Consider the following 27,500-nt stretch of genomic DNA (forward strand, 5'->3'; position numbering starts at 1 on the left):
GCCCCCCCCCCCCCCCGATCCATCGCAACCGCTGTACCTTCGGGAACTCATCAATCTCCTTCAGTCGCTTCTCTATCTGGAGGCGTCCGCCGTTAGCGCGTGACCCCGTACACGACAGTCATCACGGTCTGCTTCACCACCTTCCTGCTGATGAAGCCCTCCAGGACCTGGGCGATCTTCAAACCGCTCTGTGCGTCGCGCGCTCGGAACTCCTCCACCTGAAAACGCGCGGGCAAGTCGGATGTGAAATTTACATAGAAATGACGAAAACGGCCTCTGTTCAAAGCGTGTCTTTTGGAGGATATTTTGAATGTTAATGCACATAATCAGGGAAGAAGTGCTGGGGGAAAAAAAAGGTCCATCACAGTAGTGACGGACCGATTGATCGGTTGCCTGATCAATCGAGCCAAGTCATTTTGATATAAGGCAGCCTTCTGCTGTGGAACAAAGTTAGCAAACATGAGGGAAGGCCACTCATCAAACATTGTTTATTTATTATTTATATTTATGCAAGTTTGGAAAATGTCCATTCGCTTTCATAAACAAAAGAGATGCTGCTGTCTGCTGACAAATGCTGTTGTTAAGTCCACTAATACTCTAGTTTTCATTCATAAGTTAGTTTTTTGATGAACTTAAGGAATTTATTTAGTGAATCATTTTTTTTTTTTTAATTAAAAATAAGTGCACAGCAGACAGAGTACTGATCTACTTAAAAGGGGATCAAGATCTAGACTGATACATAGCACTAAAAAGGTGAGAGGAAGAAATATGCATTTTTATTTTTATTAAACTGTTGTACTTTATCTGACCCCGCCCCCTCCAAAAAAATAAAGAAAAACATGATACCCGCATCGGCCATTGAAAAAACAAAAAAACAAGAAAAGCAGCGAATTCTCACAGTTTAAAAGTTTGAATCAGAAAATCTTCAGCAACTTTTGCTTAAAAAGGACCAACCAACAGTTGTCAATTCCATTTCTGTTGATCAACTAATGCAGTGAACAACTGATCGTTTCAGCTCTACTAGATTTAACATGGTCTACATGACTGCTACTTACTGTACAGCTCATCTTAGTTAACGAGGTTTGTTTATCCAGGTAGCTGGCTGTTTCACAGGCCAGATATATCATCATGGTAATTATTTTACAGTAACTGTGAAATACAACAATAAGATGCAGTGTCCGGCAGCCCCCCCCCCAGCTCGCTGACAACTCCACAATATTCGTAGTAATTACAGTCACTGCCCTGGGACTCACTTTTCCTTCCTCAGCTGACTCCGGGTTCCTCCTGTACTGAAATGTCAGTTCATAACAATTGGCTTCAAGTTGTTTGTGCTTAAAAATAGCTGGGTCCTTTTGATAGCGTTGTATATGAAGCCTTTGGATACGCGAGTCTACTCTCACTGCACTTCGATGCGAGTCATGGGAAACTTTTAAATGCAGGACCTACAGTGAGCAACTTGAAATATATTCTCAATGCTTAATCTGTCACTCACTATGGGACACGGTGAGTCATCCGACTATCAACAGCTGAGCAACTGCGACGTGCCTTGCAATTAAAATCGCAGTTCGGCAGTGTTGTGCGACTCCGAGTCCATGCGGGGAAACAAAGAAACAAAGCAAACCAAAAAAAAAAAGGCGCCGTCGCTGACCTGCTGCGCTACTCCGCTGTACACGTCCTGGGGCACGTCACAGGGCATGAGGTTGACTGATGTGGCACCAATGACATCTCTGCCTAGAGCAGCGTAGTGCTGGAGACCATTACAGGAGCCGTCCTGGAGGAGAGGTGGAGGGAAGGAGAGGAGAGATTAAAGGATGTGGAGGAGGAGAGAACGGAATTACAGGGATCGGCACCAAATGGGAAAGGGCAGCGCGAGAGAGACACACACACACACACACACACACACACACACACACACACACACACACACACAACAGAGAGCCGATGATTTAAAGAATGTGGAAGTGAGAGAACAACAAAGGAACTAGAGAGAGGACAGAGGAAACAGAAGAAGAGAGTAAGAGCAATAAGGAAACACATGAGTATTTCTATGTCCCACAGCCTAAAGTGAATTTTGAATGCTAGACTCTGAGCATCTTTAACTAACTGCATCATAGAGGAAAGTCACAAGAGGTGTTCATAATGAACTGATGATCAATTGTTTGTCTTTCACACGGAATAAAAAGTAATAGGTCATTTTCTTTTTATTATGTTTAACTGCCGTGTCAATCCAAAAAAATGAACTGCTTTAAGCCGTCCATCAGTCTGAGCAGTTTAAATGAGATTTTGCTGGATCTGGGTACCGGCAGCATCCCCGTGTTCAGCTCACAAGGCGAAAATGAAAAAAGCCTAATATAGTGCAGTGAAGTTGGCCACGCTCCTGCCAGCTGCAGAATTCATTTTTTTTTCCCCCCATTTCATTTCCATCAAAACGTGGCCTCTGACCCGAGTGTCTCTCTTCTCTTTGCCTTCATGACCCGAGTGTTCGGGCTAAAGCTGTGGCGTCTGTGTGGCGCGGAGGAGCGGCGGGCTGTCAGTGTGCTTAATGCTGTTCAATTAAAAAAAAGGGACGTTTCTCCTTTATGGCGATTTAGATCCTTTTACTTTCTTTATTTAGTCATCATTTCAGCACACATTAATTAACATCAACTTGATGATATTGAGACTTATTATCGTCTACAACCCTTGAGCAGGTTGAAGTCCAATGCTGCACCGAGTGAAAACTACTGTCACTTCAAAACAGCTACAGGGAGGAGGTGCTAAATACTGCTCAGTGGTAGAGCATAGGTAGTTCCATCAGTGTATGAAAGGGTGAATAACGTGTCGTGTTAAAGTGCTTGGAGTGGTCGGAAGACTAGAAAAGCACTTTACAACTCCATTTAACATTCCCACTTTTGTATTGCAACTGCTGCACAGCAACTTCCCCTCGGGATAAATAGTTAGTTAGTAGGTTAACAGGTAGTTAGATTTATCAATCATACATTTGTAGGAGATTCAACATGCGTTTCAAATCGCCTACTCAACTCTGTAAATAGATAAATAACTGTGTTATTGTTTTTTTTTTGTTTTTTTTTTAAATGGTACCTGGTGAACAGGAAAATGGGAGATGAACTGTGTCGGATCGGGAGATCTCACAGCGTTGGCTATTTCCATGCAGCAGGACAGAGCCTGCCAAGGCTCATCTGCATTCATCCACCACTTCTTACCCTGAGGAAGACAAACACAAGCACATGGAACATTATACTGCTGACATGAGCACTCCCGGAGCAGCTCGCTATTTAGACTGACCGGCCCTGCAGTCACAGAGAGAAAGAGGTAATAGCAGCCATTTTTGTATTTCTGCAAATTTGAATGGTGTAAACCTCAAAACTGATACGTTCCAACAAGAAATGCGATGTGGAACTATGAATGTATGGAAGCTTTCAATGAACAGGAAAGAGCAGTAAGGACAAACATTGAGAGGGTTGTCTGCTGAGTCCAACACGTCCTCCATGATGGTGTTAGCGTACTCCAGCCGACCCTCTAGCGAGCTCCTCTTCTTCAGCCCCGTCAGATTGACCAAGTGGATCTTTAGCCAGTCCAGTCCCTTTGGGCCGAGGGGCTTCCCCTCTGCAAACACAAGGACCGCCCGCGTGACATCGCTTCCTAGGTGGTTAAAGTACGGAGGACAGGGGTAGGTACGACCCCGGAAGTCCATGTTGTGAGGGAACCAGAAGATCTCATCCCGCATGTGGTTGGCGATGGACAGTTTGTACAGAGCATCCATGCGCAGGCTGTGCATCTCGCTGCACTTCTTTTTGGCATTAATCACGTCCCTCTTCATGTGGGCTTTCTCAGAGGCGGTGTAAGTGGGATCTTGGGCGTTGAAGTGGGGTATTTTGGGGGCCTCTGACAGAGGAGGAGGGATGTCGAGCTTATCGCTGCCCCGATCATTGAAGATGGAGATAATAATGTCCAACAAGGGTTTGTTGATACTCCAGGCACAGTTGCCCAGCTGGTTGAGGGAGTCCAGGACCGGGAGGAGGTTCTGGCATTTCTCCAACAACACCTCGTGTTGCGTGGCCCCCTCCACTGTGCGCATCAGCTTGGCAGGCGTCAGCAGGTAGGCTCCAAACTTGACAGACGTCCAGGGCACCGGAGGGCACAGCATCGGCATCACATAGGAGTCAAAAGTCAACTTGGTCTCCATGGCGTCCTGCTGCATCTGAGTCAGGATGGGGTGGGGTTTGATGAAGCCGACCTGGAGGGTGAAACATCAAAGGAAATCCAATTAGAAGCAGATATGAGCAAAAAAAATAAAAAAATCATACATCTGATTCATAGAAGTTTGAATCATAACTGACAAGAACAACAGTAGTACAGACCTAAACAACCAGGATAAACATAACATGTTATGTTAATATCATTAACAATGATGTCATTCATCATTCATACAACTGGTCACCAGTCAATGTCAGAAAACAGACCTCCACAAAGGACTAGGATAGGATAGCTGTAGCTCCATAAATAGGGATGCACCAATCAGACTTTTTTCAGTCCCGATACCGATACCCGGGCTTTGGGTTTCTGCTAATACCGAGTACCGATCCGAAACCAGTGTTTAATTAATGAGCTGTATGCCTCACTGTGTGGAAGTGACTGGGATTAGTCTTTGATGTGGCAACATCAGGCTCGACTTAGAAATTGCTTTCCTAACTTTGTAAAAACAAATTGTAACAAATAAATACATCAATATTAATTTACTGAATTGTTTTTTTTTTAATTAAAATAATAAATCAAAGAACAGCAAAAAAAAAAAAAAAATCTTCAAAATTAACAGAAAATTAATGCACCGACAAATTGGTCCAACGTTAAACAGGAATTAAAATTCCAGTCTAAAATGTATACGGTGTACAAACATAGATATGGATTGAATAGATCGGCCCCATTGTCACGATACCCGATCAAGCTATTTGATATCCAATATCGGTGCATCGCTATCCAAAAACCTCACCGCTAAACCGAACGGTCCCATTGTGATCACTGAAGTGTGGCTTACAGACCGGAGCTTCCACACTGCAGATGATCTAAAAGGAACTGTCTATAACGATGTAAACCCCTGAACAGGGTGGCAGACCGGAGGTGATGGGTTTTTTTTCCTCTGATGTGACAGAACAACGTGTCCGAGCTCTAACGCGTACATACGACACGTAGGACCGGACATAAAGACCTTCGTAAGAACAAATACAGTAACCTGACAGCAAAATAAAACACCTCAGCATTGCTTGCGTGAGTCAGACTGTCATGCTGTGCTGTAAAATCATTAGGATGCTCCCCTGATGGGCTAACCTCCGAAGAGAGAACGCAAGGGGAGGGGGAGAATACTAGGAAAGAACTAAATTCTGCAACAGTGTCAAAGTGCATTAAGTCCAAAAGTCCATGATTGTTTCTCTCTCTCTCTCTCTCTCTCTCTCTCTCTCTCTCACCCATGACACGGTTCGGCTCACCCTCCTGCAGGGTCCCTGCAGTAAATCAACGAGCCAATTAAAAGGGACACTAAAAAAGGGATTAGCCCGGAACCCTATTCATCTTGCTCGACTGTTCCCTCCGCCAATTCACACACGGGGGAAAATAGTTTTAGAATCCCCACTCTTTGGAGCTTTCACAGTGGATAGGCGGGCGGGCGCACAGGTGTACGAGGCAATGGGCTTTAGAGTGAAGGTCGAGTGTTTTCAGGTATTTCTTTAGTTTCCGCTCCACTGTGGCTCTTTTCCATATTAATGAAAACGTTATCTTCCGTGCAACAACTGTACCTGATTAACCTTAATCAGACTAATTGTGTGTCATTTTCAAAAAGGTCATAATGAGTACAACAGTTGGATTTAACTGAAGGAGGGTTCTCATAATGAACTGTTGTTGTGTTTTTTTAATCCTTTTGAATATTTTCCTCAGGATTCAGGAGATCCCTTTAAATATAATCCTTGACCATTTTTCCACATAAATCTCAGCTGAAAGGATCTTTTTTTTTTTTTTTTTTTTTTGCTCTGGTTTAATGCTCCGTAATCCTGTTACCAGGTTATCAAAGCCCCGTCTATGTGGCAGGAGAATAATCGCTACCAACTCCAGGGTCGCCGACTCCTTCGATATCAACCGTGAGCATCCGCCGTACCTGTCGCGTGCTCCGGAAGGTGTACATGTGGTACAGGATGGGGATGCGTTTCCTCTCGAAAGCCGGGTTCAGGATGTCGCTGTTGATTTTGAGGTTCTTGACCATCATATCCACCATGTAGGTGCCCAGCTCCAGGGACACGATGTATGGCCAGTGGGTCTCTCCTCCCTGCAGCGAGGGTCCCGAACTATGCTCCAACTCGAGCTTACTCCACTGCTCGCTGGGCAGGACGTCGTACTCCTAGAGGGAGAAAGATGGAAGCGGGTTGGTTTTTTTTTTCCCCCCCATTTAGAGAGGATGGCGTCATCGCTCATCACAGTGAGCTGCAGTGTTTGGAAGGCACGTCGACGCGTTTGAGAAGACCCAAGATCTCGGTTTTGATAGTCGGACCTAAGAGAATTTGTCAAACGGGCACTATTTTTGTGATCTAATCAAAAGATAGCTTTCGTGTTTCAAGAAACATGACGAATACTGTAAAAGCCTTGATGCATTAACATTTCAGCCAAAAACAAAGAACACACAGCAAGGGAGCCTTCAAGAGCGAGATGATCCAAGAGGATAAAAAAAACATGATTTGGTCCTCAGACAAGTAAGTAAGAAGCTGATTGTTCGGTGTCATAACAACAACAACAACAAAAACACAATAATAGGCATAATCTGAACTACAAAGGCTGCATGCAAACAAGCTAACCTTAACTAACTTCTGGTATAAGTAGCTCATTACACACACACACACACACACACACACACACACACACACACACACACACACACTATGATGCACCAAAGTGTAAATACACATAAGAAGTACATACAGGAGAAGACATGTAGAGCGGGGAGTGATTTCTCTACCTTTGTGTCTTTGGCCAGCAGGTCTGTGTAAGCGTTGTAAATGTTGCGCAACTTTTCCACCATCTGGTTTTGGTGCTTCTGCCGCACAGAGTACTTGGTGTGGACCCGGTTGCCCAGATCTCTGGCTAAAATCTTCAGCGACTCTCCACTGGGAGGCATGTTGGCAACGCTCTGAAGAGTGGGACACGGTTCAAAATGTCAAACAGAAGGAAACATTTCAGCAAAATGATGTCAGAGAAAAAGCAGATCTGATTCAGTTTTAATGAAAAAGCGGTCCTTCAGTCAGAGGGGAAATCAAAGTGTAAATGGTCTTTTCAGAATTAAAAAAAAACACATGCTGTGCATTTGTCTATGTTGGAAGCGAAAGGTGTCTGATCAAAGCATGCTATCCTTTGCTGCCAAAGATAAAGCCTGATGCTTTTGCAGCTGTCGTCACCGTCGGCCGTCTGATTTGCGTTTTTGTATTATTTTACCAGATGGGTTCGGTCGCATTGCACAGCAGCGGCGTGGAGAAAACAAAAAGGAGCGCAGCGGTGACATCACCACAAATCTTTTCTATAACGGTGTAGTAAAGTTAAGCCGGCGTCCCTCAAATCACTTTGACTCAAAACACTGACAAGTCTTTGTTAAAGCCAAGACTTCTGGCTGGGTTGGGAGGTTTGTATTACCTGTATCATGATGTCAACATACTCTCTATCCTCCAGCACACAGAGGTAGGGATAAAGGTTAAGCCGGTAGTCCTTGGTGTTGGTGTTAGCCAGGATCATCTTACTCTCCCTCAGGGCCTGGAGGAGGATCTTCTGCCACTGTGCCCGCTGATCCGCCAGCAGCTCCCTCTGAAAGGACAACACAACTGATCTCATGATGGTGACTGCCAGCAGGAAAACCTCACAGGATGTGTCAAAAAAAAAAAAAAAAAAAAAAAAAAAAAAAAAGAACAATCCTGCACCGATGATTGTTTATCACATACAGTCTGAACCAAATGCAACGTCATTTTTAAAAGTGTGAAGCGGTAGATGGGGCCACCTCTCACTGGACACAAGGTATTGTGAGGCATGAGCGTGCATTCCATTTGATGGTTAGGCTTTGTTTGGCGCAGAAACCTCCAGGTGACGGGGAGAAAACAGACCATCCTTCTGAGAGAAACGCTACTGGGCCACCGACTGATCCATCCAAGACTAGAACTGAAAGGAAAACCTTTCTCGGCCCATTAGAATGATACCATGCATCCTCATAACATTGACGTTAAAGGAATTGTTTGACATTTTCTGCTTTCTTGAGAAGATTAATGCTACTAGTATCAAGCTAGAGCCAGTTAGCTTAGCACAAAAACTGGTAAATAGCGTGCCTGGTTCGCCCCAAAGGTGAGAAGTCTTGTTTGTTTAACCCGTACAACAAAATGTTAAAACGGCGAGTCGTGGTTTTTGCGGGAGTTACACAGACAAGAGTCAGGCAAGCTGTTTCTCCCTGCTTCCAGTTTCCATGCTAAGCTAAGCTAATCGCCTGCTGTCTGCAGCTTTATATTCAACACACAAACAAGTGTATTTTCAAAAGGGTCAAAAATATTGTTGAATTTCATTTTTGGGTGGTTTAGCTTTACATAAAGAGTTAATGATTGAAATGATCCACCAGATGATGTGGCTAAAGACTGGCATCTGGCTGCTGGTGACTTCCACTTACTGGGATAAAGTTATATTAGTGAAATATCGCTCAAAATGAGTTTTTACAGCCAATTTCAACGTCTCTTTTTTTTATCTTGAAAGGCCTAAATATTACATCTTATTTCAGGAAATCTTACCAATGTGAATTGTCCTATCAAATATCATTTTGTACTTTTTACAAGCATTGTTTATTATTCTTGAAGTGCCCTTTTTGAAGTTTACTTTTTCATCTTAAATTAGACATCTAAACACACACACTGTTCTGTGCTCTCACACTGTGGTGCATATTTTCATTTGACGCGATTTTAAAAGTGGGAGAAGCCAGAATAAGCACTTGCCTCGGCATTATTATTTTTGGTGCACTTTAATCACATTTCAAGCTATGCTTCTTGATTTCCATGATTGACATGAAACAATCGAATGAATAATGCAAAATGAGATTATGCAGATGGCTGAGCAGTTGTTTTGTTCATGTGTGCTTGCGGCGGTATTGTGTGCTATACGTATGTTCTGCGCACCACTCTGTGAATGTATACTCTTCAGTCAGTCTGCATTGTGGATGGAGAGGCGACCCGGCGCTCTCTCCAGAGGCTTCCATTACAACACATTATTATTCTGCCCTGCCTGTCTGTAAATGCTTCCTGACCCCCAGGGACTCTCAGCCTGCTCGCTTCCTACGAAGCCCATCTGCAGGGGCAGACGAGCCGGTCTGGACTGTAAATGCCAGAGCTTGAGAAAAAAAAAAAAAAAAAAAAAAAAACGGCACACCACAGGAATATGTTTCTTACTCCAACATGTCCCGCCTAAATGCGTATTATTTAAAAGTTGATATGAGAGGAAAAAGAGAAACTTCCCTCACAGGAAACAAAGGGCACCCATAGATATAATAAATAAATACATCATCGCTGTGTAGACGGCGTTATATTAGTATGATCTTTTCAAATGCCAAGATAAATATGTTTGTATTGTGAGCCAGAATGTTGGATTATGCAGGATAGTTCGTAGATTAAAGAGACAAAATTACAGCACAAATGAGGCTGTTGTTGTTTTTTTATCAAACAGGAAGCATGAAGGTTTATGGGAAATGTGTGTTGTCTTATATTTTTAAAAACATTGCATCAGTAACAACATTTTTGTAGATATCCGACAACAATGGGTTGAAATACCAAATGTTGTGAGTCTAGTATATTTTGGGGATTTAAGGTTTTGATATAGACCAAACCACCTATTATTAACAACTCCATAATGTGTGGATTTTCAGCATCACAGTCCTATAAATCCACATTGGATTTATCCACTAGTGTATTGAGAGTGTGATGACGATGAGGAGAGGCAACAGGTGGGTTTTGTTTACCATTTTAGCCATGTGTTCAGTAACGGGCTTGGCAGCCTCCACGGAGTCGATGGTGACAGTGCAGGCCTGCTCCATGCTGAGCTGGAGCCTGAAACGCTCCTGAAGCTCCTCCTGAGTGAAGTCCAGTTTGGGGTACTGGTGGTCGGACCTCTAAAAAAAACACACACACACACACACACACACACACACACACACACACACACACACACACACACACACACACCAGTGAGAAAGACAGAACCTAAGGGGATTTTACACCAAAAAAAACGTAGTTATGAATATTATATTCTGTTTTTTTGACAATAGTTTCCCCCTAAACCATGCACTCTGGACCTTTAAGGGACTTTCTTGCCTTGTGCTTCACCTCTCAAGACGGTAAGATTGACAGACAGGCACCATCTTACTTTTAAACACCTCTAACCCACCAATCACTTCACGGCTTGGAAGTCACTTGGAACACGACCGGGGGGATGAACTTTGTTTGAGACGATCAATTCAGGGCAAGAAGTAGAGAAGAGTCTTTTCGGGCCAGCGAGCGAAGGCCAAGTCATGAAACCATCTCAGTCTGCCGCCAAGAGAGCTTTAAAGCCCGGTTCAATCTCACGAGCTTTGGCTCAGTATTGCTAGAGAGCAAACAAAGAGTTCATTGTTCTGAGTTTATTATTTTTTTCAGGACTCGACATTTAATGGCAGCTTAGAGGGTTTGGATGGTGAATCTTGGAGTCCCAAATTGTATTATTATACTTCAGTTCTCGAATTCTTTAGGGGTAATTGTAACTGATAATAATAACAATAGTAGTAGTGGTTTACACTGACAATGTGACCAACTACTATAAGGAACAGACTGACTGTTGCCAAATTTCTTGCTAAAAGAAACAAAATGTGCTCTAAAAGTACGTTGTTGTTTACAGAGGCAGTGAGAGTATTATCTGTCCACATCGAAGAAAAGACTGTGGGCATGAGTGGATCGAGTCCACAACAGCGGTAAGAACATCAGACTGTGAATCAGGCCTCAGAGAGATGGAGCATGGCCAGCAGCCACAGCAAAGCTTAAGGTAGCGTCCCACACAGCTCTTTGTGCAATACTACAAGTTCAGAACAGTAGATTAGCTAAGAAGCTAGCGCCACATGATCGGTACACCAGGAGGAAAATAGTGCCGGCCCGATGGGTTTTCAAGGTTCTGGTGCACAGAGAAAAGCTAAAAGCTCGACGGACTGCGCTGGGAATTTTTTGTTAAAGCAAAGCTGTGCGATTTTATTTGAATACTTTGTAAAAACTGAATGAACTCAAAACGTCCAAACCTGTAATGTTTTTCCATAATCCCTACTGCGTCCAGCCCACAACGCATTCACAATGCATGCAGGCCAGCTTCCAGATGAACATAACGATCAAATGATAGAATAGAATTCAATCTCCGATGACAAGTTGAAACTAGATCAAACTGCATTTTGTACGAGCATCGGCTTAATCAAAATTCCATCTCACAACAACAAACAATATTCTAATTAGATTGTGTGTCTGCCGCTAACACCGACGGAAAATCCTCCGGAGACCATCCAGTCTGCTCCTGTGTTATCTAGTGGACCAGTTATTTGGACAGCCTTTCAGTCATTAAAAGCAACCTGCCAGAAAGTCACAGTCACAGTCAGATAACCAGCCTTACAAATGCAATCGCAACTGTAATGGAGCAGTCACATTTGACCTGTTTCCCATTTCACCGTGTGGCATAGCTTCACATACACTCCTAAGATAAAAATACATGACCTGCTGACTGCTGGCATCTCTCTCTCTCTCACACACACACACACACACACACACACACACACACACACACACACACACACACACACGGGTCAACAACAAGATAAAGGAGACCGAAAATATGTCACTCAGATGAAGACCAAAAGTGAAAGAAGCGCAAGGATTGAGGCTAAAAATACCGCAATTGAAATAAAAAGCTGTTAATGAATCATGTGAGGAATCATCAGTGGAAGGGAGGTGGGAAGAAAAAGAAAAAAGAAAAAAAAAGAAAAAGGAGGAGAGGTGAGAGGAGGAAAGGCAAGGAAATCGAGGGACCCATTAGAAAGCAGAGTTGGCTCACTATAAATAGGCCAGTGCCTGTCTGGCTGTGAAGGGGTGACAATCAAATCTTCCGTAGTCACGCTGGAGCCTTGACAGCTTCCCCAGCTCTCTGGTGCTTCGACACTCAAAACATACACAAGAAGCAGCCTTGAAGAAATAACTTAATCTGTATTTATACTCATACATGAGCACTCTTTAACGTAACCCCCCCTCCCCCATGCACTTCCTGAGTCATTTCTATAATGCTTTTTGATTGAATATCCATTTCATATGAAATATACATCGCATCTTTTTAAAGTAACACAAACTGGGGTATAAAATTGCTGATTCCAACGAACATCTGCCGTCCAAAGATTAGCACGAAGCGGTCACGATTACATGCGCTGGATTGACTGCAAGATTGAAGCATGACGACCAGCAGCCAACACTACGGCTATGAAGACTGAAGAGATTCAATCGTTTGTCTTTTTTATTTTTTATATAATGATGGACGCTAAAACTCTTGAATTTATGAATGCTTTACTTTGAGTTAACTATGGCGAACCACAAGGATTATTGCCAGGACCACTGACTTTTCTCGGCTATTCATTCAATCTAAAAAAAAAACCTTTATTCTAACTTACACTGATGATACTTGAATATATATATATATATATATATATATATATATATATATATATATATATATGATATATTCATGATATATTCATTCATGACTAAATGAGCAACAACCAAAATTAAAGTTTGAGGGGAAAAAAAGCATTAAATGTTATAATTTATTAAGGAGTTTAACAACTGATCTCATACAGACTGTGTTTTGTGTGGTTTGATCAGATTAGATTGACAGTAGTCTGACAACATGAGCAACCAAACAGACTATTGGTAAACTCTTTTTTTTATTTATTCAACCTTTATTTATCCCATCGAGATTTTAAAATCGCGTTTACGACGGGGGTCCTGGTCTCTGAAATACCTGACTTAACCTTTCCTCTGACGGACCCCTGCCCACGAAAAGACAGTGAGAAAAGCAAGGACACATTTTCTGATTTAAAATAACTTTAACTGTTCAAACTTTGGGAGGAAAAATAACGTGTTCATTTAGAGGAGGGGGGGGGGGGGGGGGGGGGGGGCCATCACTCAAAGTCAAGAGTCATAATTGAGAAAATAGGCTGTCGGTGCCTGCTGTGAGTAATGATACATCAGTGCGCTGTGTCAAAGCGGGCCTGCGATACCTGTGTGTAGTAGTCGTGGACCAGCGATGAGGAGCACTCTGTCGCGCTTGCTTTGAGGCTGGGCTGGTAGTCGGGCTGGACGATGCGCAAGGCCTTCAGCACCATGTCTCTCTCATCCTGCCGGAACACACACCGGCTGAACAGGTAGTCCACAGACAGGCCGTCCTCCTCCATCTGGCTCAGGCACCTGCGCACAAACACACACACACACACACACACACACACACACACACACACACACACACACACACACACACACACACACACACACACACACACACACACACACACAGTTGGTGTAGCAGGTTGTTATTGGCCCGTGAGCAGATTTGAGCCATGTTGCATCTGTGGGGACGGTCATCAGAACAACTGGCGGCATATTTATTGTTGCCAGGTTTTTCTGGCGGTTAAATCTCCGCTGTTGGAATTTCTTTGGAATAAAATCACGCCGTCCAGTCGTTCACCAAAGACTCATATGAGATCTATGAGTAAGAATTGCCAATAGCACAATCAATAGGGAGTGTTAAGAGTAGCAATACACAGATTAGACATCATCTGGTTAAACTGTAAAACACAGAACAAGTAAAGAGTTTTATTTAACCAGATATAATTGGCTATCTGGACAAGAAGGCAGCAAAGTTTAGTGTCAGATACACGTCGATTTCATGCAATAAATTAAAAACAATTATACAATTTTAAGCTTGGTCATGCTGCGTGACTTATTTCTCTGAAAATTAGGATCACATCTCTAGTAAACACAAGATTTAAAGTGGTGCTTTGGAGCGATTTTACAGATCCGTCAGTTAGTCGACAAAAAAAGTTAGCGTTAGTCGTCTAAGAAAGTCTTTGGTCGGGACAGCCCTGCTTAAGACAATAGGCGTTTTGTGCAGGAGTTTAAATACGTTATTGTGACATTTGTGTAATGTGTCTTAACACTATATAGCAGCTATTGTGCCATGTGATACCTGCAAGGGATGAAACAAAGCAGACATTGAAAATTCTTTGCGATTCATTCCTGACAGCCACAATAGAGAGAACGAACACGAACACACACACACACACACACACACACACACACACACACACACAATAACCTCCATACAGAGAAAGTGATTTGCTCAGTGTGTTGGTTCAGCGTTCAGAAAGTTGGCCCATCAGATGACTAAGTAGATTTCCATTTAGGTGGGAGATCATGGTTGTTATGATGGAACAGACTTTGGAGTCTTGAACACAGGTTCAGAGGTCAGGACCTTCTGACCTTGCCTGTTGATGTGGGAATGGGAGTGAGATAATCGTATAACTTGCCGGGCTCCTGATTAATTCAGCTTTAAAAAAAAAACAAAAAAAACTCCCTCGTCTGTCGGATCATTGTATGCGTCTCGCCGTCCCTGATCAACAGTTGCAGAATATCAATTGAAATATGGTCAGAGTCAAAGCCCGAGTTGGAGACAGAGGCAGACGACATCAGTGAAATGTACATTTAAATAGAATCTCCTAGAGAGAGCACAGTCACCATGACTGGACTGCAGAATGAAGACAACACCAAATGTGCAACCGATCCCTGGAATTCAAATGAGAGGCGCAATAACACGATTATATTATAACTCAATTTGATATAGGATACCTCAGAAGGCCTGCGAATTAATATGATCAGCCTGGATGCATCTGTGACTAGTGAGAAACGGGGGCTTCAGTGATTCATATTTCGCTCGTGTAAATGATTTATGAATTTGGGTAAGTAATATTATCAAACTGTACAATGATGTATTCTTCTGGTCTATAAATTGAGCCGATGCCATGTTTTACACAACGGCTGAGTGTCATCCATGTACTGAATGCTATTTGTATGACCTACAGTGTGCACTCCTTCTTATACATGTAATTACAGAAGGCGTATGTTTACAGGGGCTGAACCGTGTTAGCGTCACGCACACTTTAGGGTTTAAAGCCCAACAACGAGCCTGAAGATCGTGTTTGGTTGCACTGCTCCCTTGAGGTTAACAACAGAACTACACGACTAAGCCGAGAGAAGGAAACGAGGAAACCCCATTTGTCATCGACCACAGAGGACGGGAGAGAGCTCTGCTTCACCCCTGCACTGCTTTTCCTAAAAGACAAATATAAATAACAGCACGCTAACTAGCATCCGGAGAAAACCTCGGCTCAGCAACTTCCACCGACTTATTATAACCAGAAGTGAGCGAGGTTCTGCACAGAAATGAAGAAATACAATTAAGAAAGCCTCGTCTTACAGTGTTCTGTCGGACGTCTAGTCATATTTCTGGAGGTAAGCCAAAGAGGTCAAATTTCTTTAGTATTTGCACTCATGCCTCGGATTCCAGTGTGATGCAATGTGCAATTTTGGGTCCGAGTAAATGAGAGAGCCTCCAACAAAGAGAGGATTAGTCTGGGTGCCGGCACTGTGGTCCGGAGGAACAAAAGACGGCAGAGAGGTTGAAAGATAGGGGCATAATCAGCCTGGTGACTGCTCTGCTGCACCCTCGGGAGCAAAGCGCTCTGGAGGACACAGCACTTACAAAAAAGGGAAAAACTTAGAGGGATAAGGGTGCGTGTGAGAGTGCGAGTGCGAGTGCGAGTGTGTGTGTGTGTGTGTGTGTGTGTGTGTGTGTGAGAGAGACAGAGGAGAGGGGAACAGATTGGTACATTGAGGGCGAGGATGCTGCAGGGGAGACTTCAGAGGAGAGAGTGATATTAGGAGAGCACAGCAGTCTCTAGGTAGGAATAACACAGTAAAAGGAAAGAACAGGCAGACTACACACACACACACACACACACACACACACTGAGTGACGGAGAGAAATGATGATGGCGAGGACAGAGACCGAGCAGGAGGTGCTCCACCGCAGAACAACGATGTCATACGAGCATCGGCTTACAGTGATCGATGGGACCAACCAGACACCTACCCACAACCCCACTTGGCCTGCCACCTGTCCCGCTATTGGACCGCGCTGCATAGGGTGATGTCTCCCGAGTCCAGCATCGTTACATAGGAGATATTTGCTCAGGCTGCATTTACCGTGTCATTCGCAGACGAAAACTAAACTTATTCAAGCAGAGAAATTCTATTATTTTGCCAAATAAAATCTTAATTTGTGAAATACATACAGCGTGAAGTGTACAGCGTGGTGAGTTAGAAAGCTAGCAATCCGAGCAGGGCTGTGTGCAAACTTTGGGTTGCACAGGTTGAACATTCATCACAATGTTCAGAGTTAATAATAAATATCAGGAGCCAACCAATAATGGATTTTTGAGAGTGATGTAGATATCGATATGAGAGAGTTAAAAGCTTTTCGAGTAAGATAGCCTTCTCCACATTTCAGGATGTTTTCTTGAAATGCAAACTGACAAGGAGAAGACTTCTGAACTGGGTCTTGGCTTTTCAAAGAGGGCATGAAAGTGCATTGTTCAACAGGGTCTATACAGTATTTCTTCTGCTGTAATAACTTCAGGATAAGCCCCTACGAAAAAAAAAAAAAAGAAAAGTCTATATGAGTGCAGGCCAGCTGCTCTCACACACACACACACACACACACACACACACACGCTGAAGCTGTGCTCAGTCGGTCTATACTGTATGTGCTAAATGTCATGCAATTAACTGACTGTGGGTCAGTGACATAAAAACTTGATTAATAATACTTAACGGGGATTTGTCAGGATGACCTAGTTACCGCTAAGACACGACTGGGCTGCTGGCTGTCCTTGATGAAAAAGAAGTTGCCAAAAAATAAATGAAGAAGTTCACCTCAATGCTGTCTTTTAACTGTTTAATCAGCCGAAGACAACCTCATCAACACTGCGTGTCTGCATGCTGCCACAACCAAAACATGTCTAGGTGGCCATGGGGAAAAGCGACAATAATTGTTCTAGAAAACCTCAAAAAAAATCGACAAACAAAGATTTAAGAAACAAACCCTGTGATGCTGGGTTGCCATGGAAACAATATCAGCGATGAGGGAAAGGAACAGCAAATGAGGTTCAAAGTGTTACGAACACTTGATCCTGTCAGCTTAACACAGAGGAGACACCGAACACTGGTACTGTGTGGCACTCCAAACAAACGTCTGAATTTATGATCGATACACAGGAACACTTTGTGTCGTTTACAACCGGACCACAATGGAAGAGGGACGCTTTGACCATCATTATTTGCTACACATTGCTTCTCCTCTGACGCCATTATCCTTAGATTAAAATGGTCCTAAACAGTGACAATCATGGCTTCAGTCATGAATAAATAGTATAGGCAAGAACTCAGAAAGGATGCGCAAAAGTGCAAACCATGAGCACAGCATGACCCCTGCTGGTGAGTCTCTGTATTACAACGGCTCGCCTTTAAAACTCAAAATCTCTGTACCATGGTTATTACAAACACAGCACATCATGAGTCTTGTTCATGGGTGGTGTGTGTGTGTGTGTGTGTGTGTGTGTGTGTGTGTGTGTGTGTGTGTGTGTGTGTGTGTGTGTGTGTGTGTGTGTGTTTGCATACCTTGTGATGACCTTTGGGGAGCAGTTGGGATTGCGGCCCATACACTCCAGGGCGGTACAGTAGGATCCCAGATTTGGCTTCAGACCAGCCTCTTCTAACAGGATAAATATGCGGCCGATCTGATTTAACGTGCCCTACAGACACAGAGAGAGAGAGAGAGAGAGAGAGAGAGAGAGAGAGAGAGAGAGAGAGAGAGAGAGAGAAGCATGGGAGGACCGTTCATCTTTGCTTCCACCTCCTCTTTATTACCGATGTTTACCAAGGAAACATGTGAAAATGAAACTCAAGTTACTGACCAAAGATGAGACTTATAAAATACAACAGAAAGAATGGCAACTACTAGAGAACCTGAAAAGTATTCACATTAAGTACACATGTACCATCATGAGGAAGTGTGCCATGACTGATAAACAGTGACAATGCAAGATTTACTAGGCTGTTAATAATATAATTTAATTGCACAACAATAAACTCAAAACGGAGGTAGCTAAACGAATGCTAGTTTCAGTCCGTTTTAAAACACGGTGTCTCGGTTGCTGAACTCACCTTCTTGGCCCACACCCTCATCATGATGTTGTAGACATCCGTGTTCAGGTGTTTACGCCGACTCATCACTCTGTGCTGGCTGAGCAGGAAACGGTGCGCCCTCTCAACGGCCCCAGCGAACACACACGCCTCCAGGTAGGAGCGGATGCTCAGCTGGATGTCCCCGCATGCAGCCGCCTCACCGTCCTGCTGGAGGCGCTGCGAGCTACTCGCCGACGTCCACTGGCTCACCTGTTGGCCGAGCCTCCTCTCCAGCTCCTCCACCTCGGCCAGCTCCTCGGCCCTGCCCTGGGCGTCAGTGACGGTCTGCTTCTGGCCCTCTTTACCTGGAACCGGATTTTTAGAGCCCTTCTGTTTCTTTTTAGATTCTTTAAGTGCCATGGCTGCTGCTGCTGCTGCTGTGGGGACAGCCGCCTCTGTTGAAGAAACTGCAGCACGAATCTCATCAGACAATTTCACGTGACTGCTGTTCTTAATCGAGGACGCGGTCTTAGAGATAGTTTTGTGTGAGGTACCGGGGAGCGTCGAGCTGCTTTTGCTTCCTTTAGATTTGGAGGCGGGTTTCTCCTTTACGTTCTTCTGTATTTTCTGTTGGAGGTGTTGCTGCTTTGTGAGTTTGTTTTTCTTCTCCTGAGTTAATTTCTCCATCCAGCGGCTGGGCTGAGACTTAGAAGCCACTTTAATAAGAGTCTTTCCGGATTTAGGAATGTCAGTGTTTAAGCCTTTGGGACCCTTACCAGATAAAGCGGCTTTAACAAAATGCACCTTTGCATGGCGGACATCTAAAACGATGTCAGATTGGAGCTGCTGGATCCTGGCCTCAAGCACTGGAAGAGAGAAAAACACAAAAGGCAAATCTGATGTGAGTAAACAAAATGACTGACTCGCCCATTTAGTGATAGACAAAAAACTACCAAGTACACTAACATTTCACAGACAGGAGTCCTGGACTAAACAGTACACAGATGCAGTTTGTGCTGGCAGGATACAGAGAAGAGAACTCTGATATTATTCAGCATGACATTGCAATTATTGATAACTTAAGTTACTATTTGGGGGGCTTGAGATGTGTCAGCATGACAACCTGCCGTCTCCAACAACATACCGTCTAACAGCTGAGACTGCTCCAGTACACGCTTCTTAGCATCGTCTCTCTTCGGGATCACAAATGAAACATTGCTCCTTTGAAGCAGCAAGGACGTCTCTGGAAATAAAAAGAAAACACATACCATTATTAGAGTTAATAATGAATACGTGTTAAATACAAGACAGTTGCAAAAACGTCATATTAAATAGTGCTTTCTGCCAATAAACGATTACTTCTAAAAAGGTCATTTTGCTACATTTTCCCTCCATACACGATGAGCAGTTGGGGGTTCAGAGTCCTGCTCAGGGACACAGGAAGAGCTGGGTGTCGAACCCCAAACCTTTGGGGTCTGACCCGCTCCTCCACATGAGCTACAGCCACCAGGTATAGTAGGAGTATAGGAGTGGCGGCTCAGCAGGTTTTCACATAGAGGTCCTCAGCAATATCGGTGACATTTATATCATCTGAAGTTACTTCAACGACCGAAGAAGAAGAAGAAACCGTTAACCGCCAAATGTCCAGCGCTCGTGACCACAAAGCATCCTCAGGCTGGACTCAATAACAAACCGTTTTTTACTAACGGTTACATGCGCTGTATGCTCGTCAAACACCACACATAAAACCCCGGATGAGATAAACATAGAAGTACATTCATATAGAACACAAGAGTCCTCGGACCACTGGGCAAACTGGTCCTTCACACTTGTAACTGCACACAGGAGACTCCTTCGGCTCACCTGATATTCGTCTGACCCCGCCGTCTCTCATCGACACGCACAGCTGACAGCGGTCCGCTAGAGACACGCGGACAGGACACTTCTCAAATAAACTGCGACGACTCAGACATTTGGCGAAGGCACATACTCGGAGGAGTGACATGTTGACATGTAACAACCGCGTTACTCCTGAGCTCTAGGCAGCCATCTTAAATGAGACCAAGCTAGTCGCGAGGAGCGATGATCGTGGGTTAAGGCATGGCTAGAGGATCGCAGATAAATCGAGCAGCGATAAGTCTATCGTGACAGGATTTTTTGATGTAACGATGGCTAATCATTCATGTGACTGTTTATTGAGGTGTAATGTATCAGGTCAGCCTGAATTTTTTTCAAAGGCGTTTGATTATCGTCATGATTTCCTGTTGGCATACTTTGTGTACTTTGGTTAAAGCCTGTTGTTTTGGATTTTCATGTTCGATTATCACAGAGGAGTTGTAAATCAATGTGTGGGCAATTAAACATTACAAATTAGCAGTTGAATATTAATTTAACCTAATGTTACACACTAATAGTAAACGTGCTTTTTAGAAATAAGGCTCAGTTTAAACAAACTTTCCATCTGTTACAATTACATGGATATAAAATATTATACAAAATAAATAATAAAAAAGCTACTTTTATTGTTTCAAAGAAATGAAAAAAATAAAATAAACCAGGACATAATTAGATGTATTTAAAGGGCTAGCAGTGATTAGAAAAAGTTGTAGTTATCACCCACATTATGTTTCATATATACTTTCTTTCTATATTTAATAGGCAGCGCTGCACTTGTTTTTTGCTAATTATTTCTTTCTATTTTCTTCGCTGTCTTTTTTTGTGACTAAAATGAACTGCCATAAACATCAGAGTAGTTTGCAATGGACAGTGAATTATTGTTTGGCCTACAGGTGGCAGTCTCTTCAAAGTCAATCAAAGTAGGACTCGAGGTCAAACAGGAGACCAAGGTGAAAACCAGTGTCCTGCAATGATACAAGCAACGTATTCACACACATTTAAATATAGGATTCTCTGAGATGTTTTGGTCATGCAACTCTACCATCATTGGTACAGTAAATAGTTTAGTCTAGAACAGTAAAGTTATGATCATGTTCTGTGTACTGGCTAGTTATACAAGGAAATAAGTTTAAATTAAGAGCCCAGCACACAAAATCCATTTTCTTGAGTAGACATAAATATTGAATATGCAGCAGACAAAGTCGTGTATTTTATTTTTTATCTATCTAATAAATACATCAGCTTCTAACTGAATGTCAATGTGCCAGCGTTAGCTAGAGCGCTACTTTTTTTATCTGTAGTCCCTGGGCAGGTTATTACAAATTAGTTACCTGATGTTATTAATACAAAGCTTTAACAAGCGCTGCAGTACAACACAACATGATACCATGCAATGCAATACAATAAAATACATAAATGCATTACAAAGGTTGCAGATATGTAAAAACAATGATGTGCCAGAGGTGATGTGGTGAGATTAGTCGTGACTGCGGGTTTAGTTTGCTTTAAGCCATCTCTGATGTTTATGTTTAAAGGTTTGGTAGTTTGTGCTCTCTCTTAATTCAACAGGAAGATCGTTCCAGTAGTGACTGGCTCCGACTGAGAGGACCGTTTGCCCACAATTGCTACGTCTGTATTGTACAACACAAATCATTAAGTTATGTGAAATCCACAATTGCCACTAAAACGTGTCGAAAAAACTGCAAGATAGATTTGTGTAAGTTGTCCCAGGATTTTTACTGCTACTGTGTCAATTAAAATAGACTTCACAAAAATACTGCCTATGTGGTTACATTTATTTCCATGAATATAATACGATTCTGGAAGTACACACATGCAACATGCACGCACGCTGACTTTACCAACGTACTTATTAAAGCCAATTTAAAATGATTGTCTCCTTCTGCTTTTGGACTTTTGGACTTTTGAAGTTCGAACGTCGCAGAGTTTAAATCAAGCGTGACTCAGCTCCAAATTGAAAGCAAAACTGAATGTATCTCATTCACATCCTGTACACTTTCTGACCCCCCAGCAGTGTCAGCCTCCCCCTGTCATGCATCCATAAAGCATTCTTAAACACTTTAGCGGTCCTTTGTGTCTCGCCAGGCTGGAGGTTAACACAAGCACTACTTGACAGTGAGAGAGAGAGAGAGAGAGAGAGAGAGAGGGGAGGGGGGGGGGGGGGGGGTCCAGGCAGTACATCTTTTCTCAGTGGAGGCAGTGGCTGAGAGCACAGCGGTGGGTGTCTGCTGCTGAGCTGTAGGTGAGGATCAGGAGGTGTTTGTTGCCACGGTTCACGAGCAGGGCCCCTTGACAGCCTCGTTTGATGTGGTTGGCCCCTGTCGGCGGCTGGCTCTTTGCGCTGGTGTGACAGTCATTGCCGGGTGAGTGACTGTCAATGCCTCGACCGACAAAAGAGGAGAAGACAGGCATTCATGGGGCCTGATAATGGCCAGGCCAGGACAAGGCTGCCATTCTCACACACTTTGATCATGTGGACTCTTTTGCACACCTTTGTAGGGGCTCCCTATTTGTTTAACAGATGGAGAGAGGGCTGTTTTTTGATGGAGATACTTCTGTGTGAGATGCTTGTGTTGGTAAAAGCCTTTGGCATGTGTTTGTGTGTGAGTCTGAGTCTCTTGTGTGTGTATGTGTGTGTGTGTGTGTGTGTGTGTGTGTGTGTGTGTGTGTGTGTGTGTGTGTGTGTGTGTTACATGGAATTAGTGACCTGTGTAAAATAAAACTGCTTCTTAAGGAACTACACACGTGAGGGACTCCACATGTGTGACATCCGAGAGGCTATATTCAGAGCTGAATTTGAAAACTTTATTAAAACTTTTTTTTCTTCTTTTTTTTTTCAAAAAATCACACTTTTGGCCTCAAGCTGCACTTTTTTGTTTTACAGCCATCTGTAAACTTCCACAGCACTGACTCAAACATTATTGTATGAAATATTACTCATCACTCACTTCATGTCCATTACTGTCCATTACAGTGAGACACGGGCCTTTACCGGACTGCTGTGACTCACACAGCACTTACTGCATTTGAAGACCGATTCAATTAGGGAGTCAGTTAAAATGTCTTAAGATGTGTCACGCTACTACTTACAAGTGCATGTTAATAGAATAATTTGAAAGAATTATGTAGGCCTATCCTTCAAACTTCAATGACGCTACGTCAACCTCAGCGTTCAGACGAAGCTGGTATTAGGGAGAGTGAAGAAACGCTGAGTCAGCAAATATTTTTTAAAGTGCTTTTTTCATCGTCCCGACCGCCGCCGTCCTGTTCCTGTCCGAGTGTCCTCTGTAATATGCTTCTGATACATCAGATTAGCAATGCGCAGATGCTAAGTCACCCCTGAAGAGTCTTTTTTTTTTTCTTCTCTCTCATCAAACACTATCAGACAGTTGGATCTCTGCTTGCTGGGAGAACTGGGAGGCTGGATCTCTTCAGAACTCTTCACAGCATCAGATATAGACAACCCACTTATCGTAATGCCCCCGACAATAGACAATGGTCACGGAGCAGGATATGCAAAGGGCCGCCGCGGCCTAAACGGGGCTGAGTTGCGGTGGTCTGGTCAGTTCCTTCAACCACGTCCGGATGTTTTGTCAGCCAACCGCAGCAGACAGCTCAAAGACATCAAGCACACCTGTGTGTCGGCTCTGACGCAACAACACAGGCAGTGTTGGACGCGCTGAAAGGAGGAATTGCATAATAGCTGAAATTATGAGGATTTACTGCCAGCGAATAATACGTGTGAGATAATTTCCTCGTGCGAGTGTGGTAACTCCTTCCAGTTTAGCATCTACGATAAAGAGAAAGTAGATTGTTGTCTGGAAACAGTTTCGTTCAAAAAAAACCAAACACCTCAGTTACAAACTGGCAGAATGTCAGCGCTCTTAAAAGCACGAGGTCATGGGTGAGCTAAAACACAACTGCAGGAGCAAGAGGGAGAAAAAGAGAGACAAAGACTTAGCGGGCAGGCAAAACAATTAATAATAGGGAGCTATTACTGAGGGATTGTCAGTGCTAGGAGGGAGGTCGGGTTTCAGACCCTTTTCAAGACTTTGATGGTACAAAACAGGCCTCATTATAGAGATATTATCTCTATTCATACACTTACAGAGCCGCTTGGATTCCTGCTGGGAAAGATTAGGTTCCTCCACTTGAGAACATCCTCCTTGGGTGCCTGGCTTACAGAGTGGTGTTCTCAGCTCAGGGCACACCCACACAAGTCCAGACTGAAATATCTCTTCAGCTGTGTGATTGATTAAGATGAAACTTCATGGTCCCCAGAGGATGAGTCCTAACGACTACGTTGATCGCCTGACTTCTCCTCTAACATCACCATGAGGATCACATTTGTGGCTTTGAATGAAATGTGACAACAATTCGAAACGCCAGGACATTTGGTTCAGACACTCATGTTCCCCTGAGGATGAATTTTGATCCTCTGGCACCATCATCATGTCACATTTCTAATTTGTCCAATACTTACCTGCAAAGCTTTTACATTACATTACAGTCATTTAGCAGACACTTTTATACAAAGCAATTTACAATTCAGTATCTATCTATACACCGTAGGCACAGCTACGGGAGCAATTTGGGGTTAAGCGTCTTGCTCAAGGTCTAGCGGAGCCGGAGTCGGGGATCGAACCGCCGATCCTCTGATTGAGGCTCTCCACTCAGTCACGGTCACCCTCAGACATAGCTAATGACAACAGCCACAGCTGTGGTTTGTGTCGAGTGTTGATTAGCAGATGTTAGCATGTTAGCAGGCTAAAAACTAAGCTGTGTTAGCATTCAGCCCGTCTCCTGCAAAATCACGTTCCCATACAACTAAACTGCACTCTCCATTACGTTTAGAGGGAAATGTATTTTTTCCAGGATTACTGTCGTTTGAAACACGTGGTTAACGTTGTTAAGTGAAACAAAGCAGAAAAACTACGAAACGTCTTGGTAAGGTTTAGTAAAAACATCATGGCTTGTTAATTACGGACGCAAATTAAAATTGGTTTCTCACAAACGGTGTGTTTGTCCACCCAAACATCCTCCCTACGCAGAACATAATTAGAAACTTATCTACAGCCAAAAGAAACTCAATCCAGGAGAAAATACTTCACTTTGAAACGTAATTGATAATGCTGTTTCATTGTAGAGGAATGTCTTTTTTGGGAGTTAGATACAAGCATTAGTCATTTTTTTCTCCAAAAGTGTTCTTGTACCTGTTTCTGATCGATGTAAATAGAAGCTATGCAGTGGTTTGCACCCTGACCTAATTATAAATTGTGAACAGGACATTAATCCAATCCTCAATATATGTTACAAAGTTGAAATAGTTAAAATTGCGTCCTCGACATCAAAGATGCACACTGTAAAACAGTGAGAGATTGCACGTTATGACATTTAACAAAGAAACACATTATGCTTGTGTCTGCTCTGGCACTGAGCTCAGAGCCCAAACATTTGCTTCCAAGACACCACAAAGCAATCTGCTGCCACATCTGACACTCACATGAGGCCCGAGCTTTGTTGTTGACCTCAGGGGGCACTCTGATTTTTTGAGAAGTTACATTGAATGATTGTATGATTTTAATTATGGGGAATTTCGGCAAAGAAAGGACAACTGGAACTTCCTGAGGCTTCCTATACTCTTTTGTTTCCCTCTCTCACTTTCTGTCTTTTGTTCCTCTCGTTGTTTTGTTTGCTTGTATGTGAGTTTGGCACCGCTGTGTGAGACAACACTCCGAACAGAAAATAATGAGATACCTCGTCCTCTATCAAAATAAAATAAGAGTGATTCATTTATTTTCTTAAATGAACTTAAATGAAAATTACATTAATGTTATTTTAACATAAAGCAAGGCTCCGTAGTGAGAAGAGGGTCTATATGTCCGTACTGGTTTCTAAAGTAGTTTAACTTCAGTCAAGATAAAATTACAAAATGTCTAAACCTCTAATGCATCTGATATGCATGTTATATATTGTAACATTTGAATAATAGTGTGCACAAACACAAGTGTTCAAAGTCATCTTTCTTCGCTTTCAAGTTTTTTGAATTTACACATCAGTAAGCAGTTGACTGACATGATTTTGAATATTATAATAGTATCACTGTACTTTGTATAAGATACTAAACTCCAAAACAGTAAAATGAGCATTTCTCTGTCTCTCTACCTGACTGTAAGGTGGTCAGAAAAGTAGCATGAATTCTAGTTTAACTTCTGTGACCTGAATGAAAGACGTTGGTAAATCAATGTCATACTGGAAAAATAAATGGGAGGGGCTGTTGGGGAGTTTATAATTGACATATGGAGTCTGCTGGGACTATTAGCTGGAAGCATCATTTGACTTGCAAGCATGTGCAACCAAACAATCTGCCTCAATCAACAAGAAAATGGAAGCAGGATGTAGCAGGTTGATTTTTAACGTGAAATGTATTTCTTCTTCAGAACAAAAATCATGTCGAACTGATTAGTTCCCAAGAGTTCCCAAGTGGCCGAGATGATGCAGCTCCATCAGAGTTTCAAACCGATCTCAGGGCAACTGCTATCCAAATGCTTTACATAAATCTTTTAACAAATATTGGTGCAGTGCTGAAAGAGAGAGAACAACAAATGAAATACTGAGCCAAGCCTGCAAACACTCAGATGTCCTGAAAACTATATCCATGTTTTTGTGCTTGTTGAAGATGGGGAAACAAGTTCATACATCACTTAACGAGGAACACGTTCACAATAATCTCTGTCCCTCTCTGTCTTTCACCAAACACTGTCTTGTGCAGAACAGACTTCCAAGGACAGAGACAAGAGGATAAAACCAGAGGAAGTTAACAGACGCGGCAGCGTTTAATTGAGGGTGAAAGACTGTGATTTTTACGAAGGTCCCACATTGATCTATGCTGAAAGCGGCTTTGATGAGGAGCCCAGCGGGCACCAAAAAACCAGAACATACTGGCAGGTAGACAGGAATGGCTCGGGGGGGGGGGGGGGGGGGGGGGGGGTTGGGGGAGGACTGGAGCTGGAAGTTAGGAGAAAGAGGTGACTGGTCTCGTTCTCATAAGTGTTTCGTTTTATGATGGGAAGGTTTAAAAAGGGGCTAGCGGGACAGCAAGTCTCTGGGGGGGCAGTTAACAAGCTAAAGAGTGTGAAGTGACTGTCACCCTCTCTGAGCACGTACTCCTCAAACACACCTCCAGCCCAGGACAAGCGCGGCCTCAGGGTGGTACTCCTAATTGAAACAGGGACT

The 27,500-nt window shown here is 43.2% G+C and overlaps 1 protein-coding gene across 1 annotated transcript in view; it reads right to left on the bottom strand.

The window, feature by feature from the left end:
* polrmt (polymerase (RNA) mitochondrial (DNA directed)) overlaps positions 1 to 20,384 on the bottom strand; it is a 39,324-nt gene extending 18,940 nt beyond the window's left edge. The window contains 14 exon segments of the mRNA XM_068725889.1: positions 38 to 94; positions 96 to 218; positions 1,649 to 1,771; positions 3,082 to 3,204; positions 3,452 to 4,237; positions 6,146 to 6,385; positions 6,998 to 7,168; positions 7,666 to 7,833; positions 10,013 to 10,162; positions 13,328 to 13,514; positions 17,841 to 17,974; positions 18,387 to 19,213; positions 19,492 to 19,590; positions 20,211 to 20,384. Of these exon segments, the coding sequence (XP_068581990.1) occupies positions 38 to 94; positions 96 to 218; positions 1,649 to 1,771; positions 3,082 to 3,204; positions 3,452 to 4,237; positions 6,146 to 6,385; positions 6,998 to 7,168; positions 7,666 to 7,833; positions 10,013 to 10,162; positions 13,328 to 13,514; positions 17,841 to 17,974; positions 18,387 to 19,213; positions 19,492 to 19,590; positions 20,211 to 20,352 (3,330 nt within the window). The 5' untranslated portion in view covers positions 20,353 to 20,384.
* Positions 20,385 to 27,500: the final 7,116 nt, after the last annotated feature.

The sequence above is a fragment of the Cebidichthys violaceus genome, unplaced genomic scaffold (genome assembly GCF_023349555.1).
Source record: "Cebidichthys violaceus isolate CVI_PGR_0920_01 unplaced genomic scaffold, fCebVio1.0.p SCAF_37, whole genome shotgun sequence".
NCBI classification, from domain to species: domain Eukaryota; kingdom Metazoa; phylum Chordata; class Actinopteri; order Perciformes; family Stichaeidae; genus Cebidichthys; species Cebidichthys violaceus.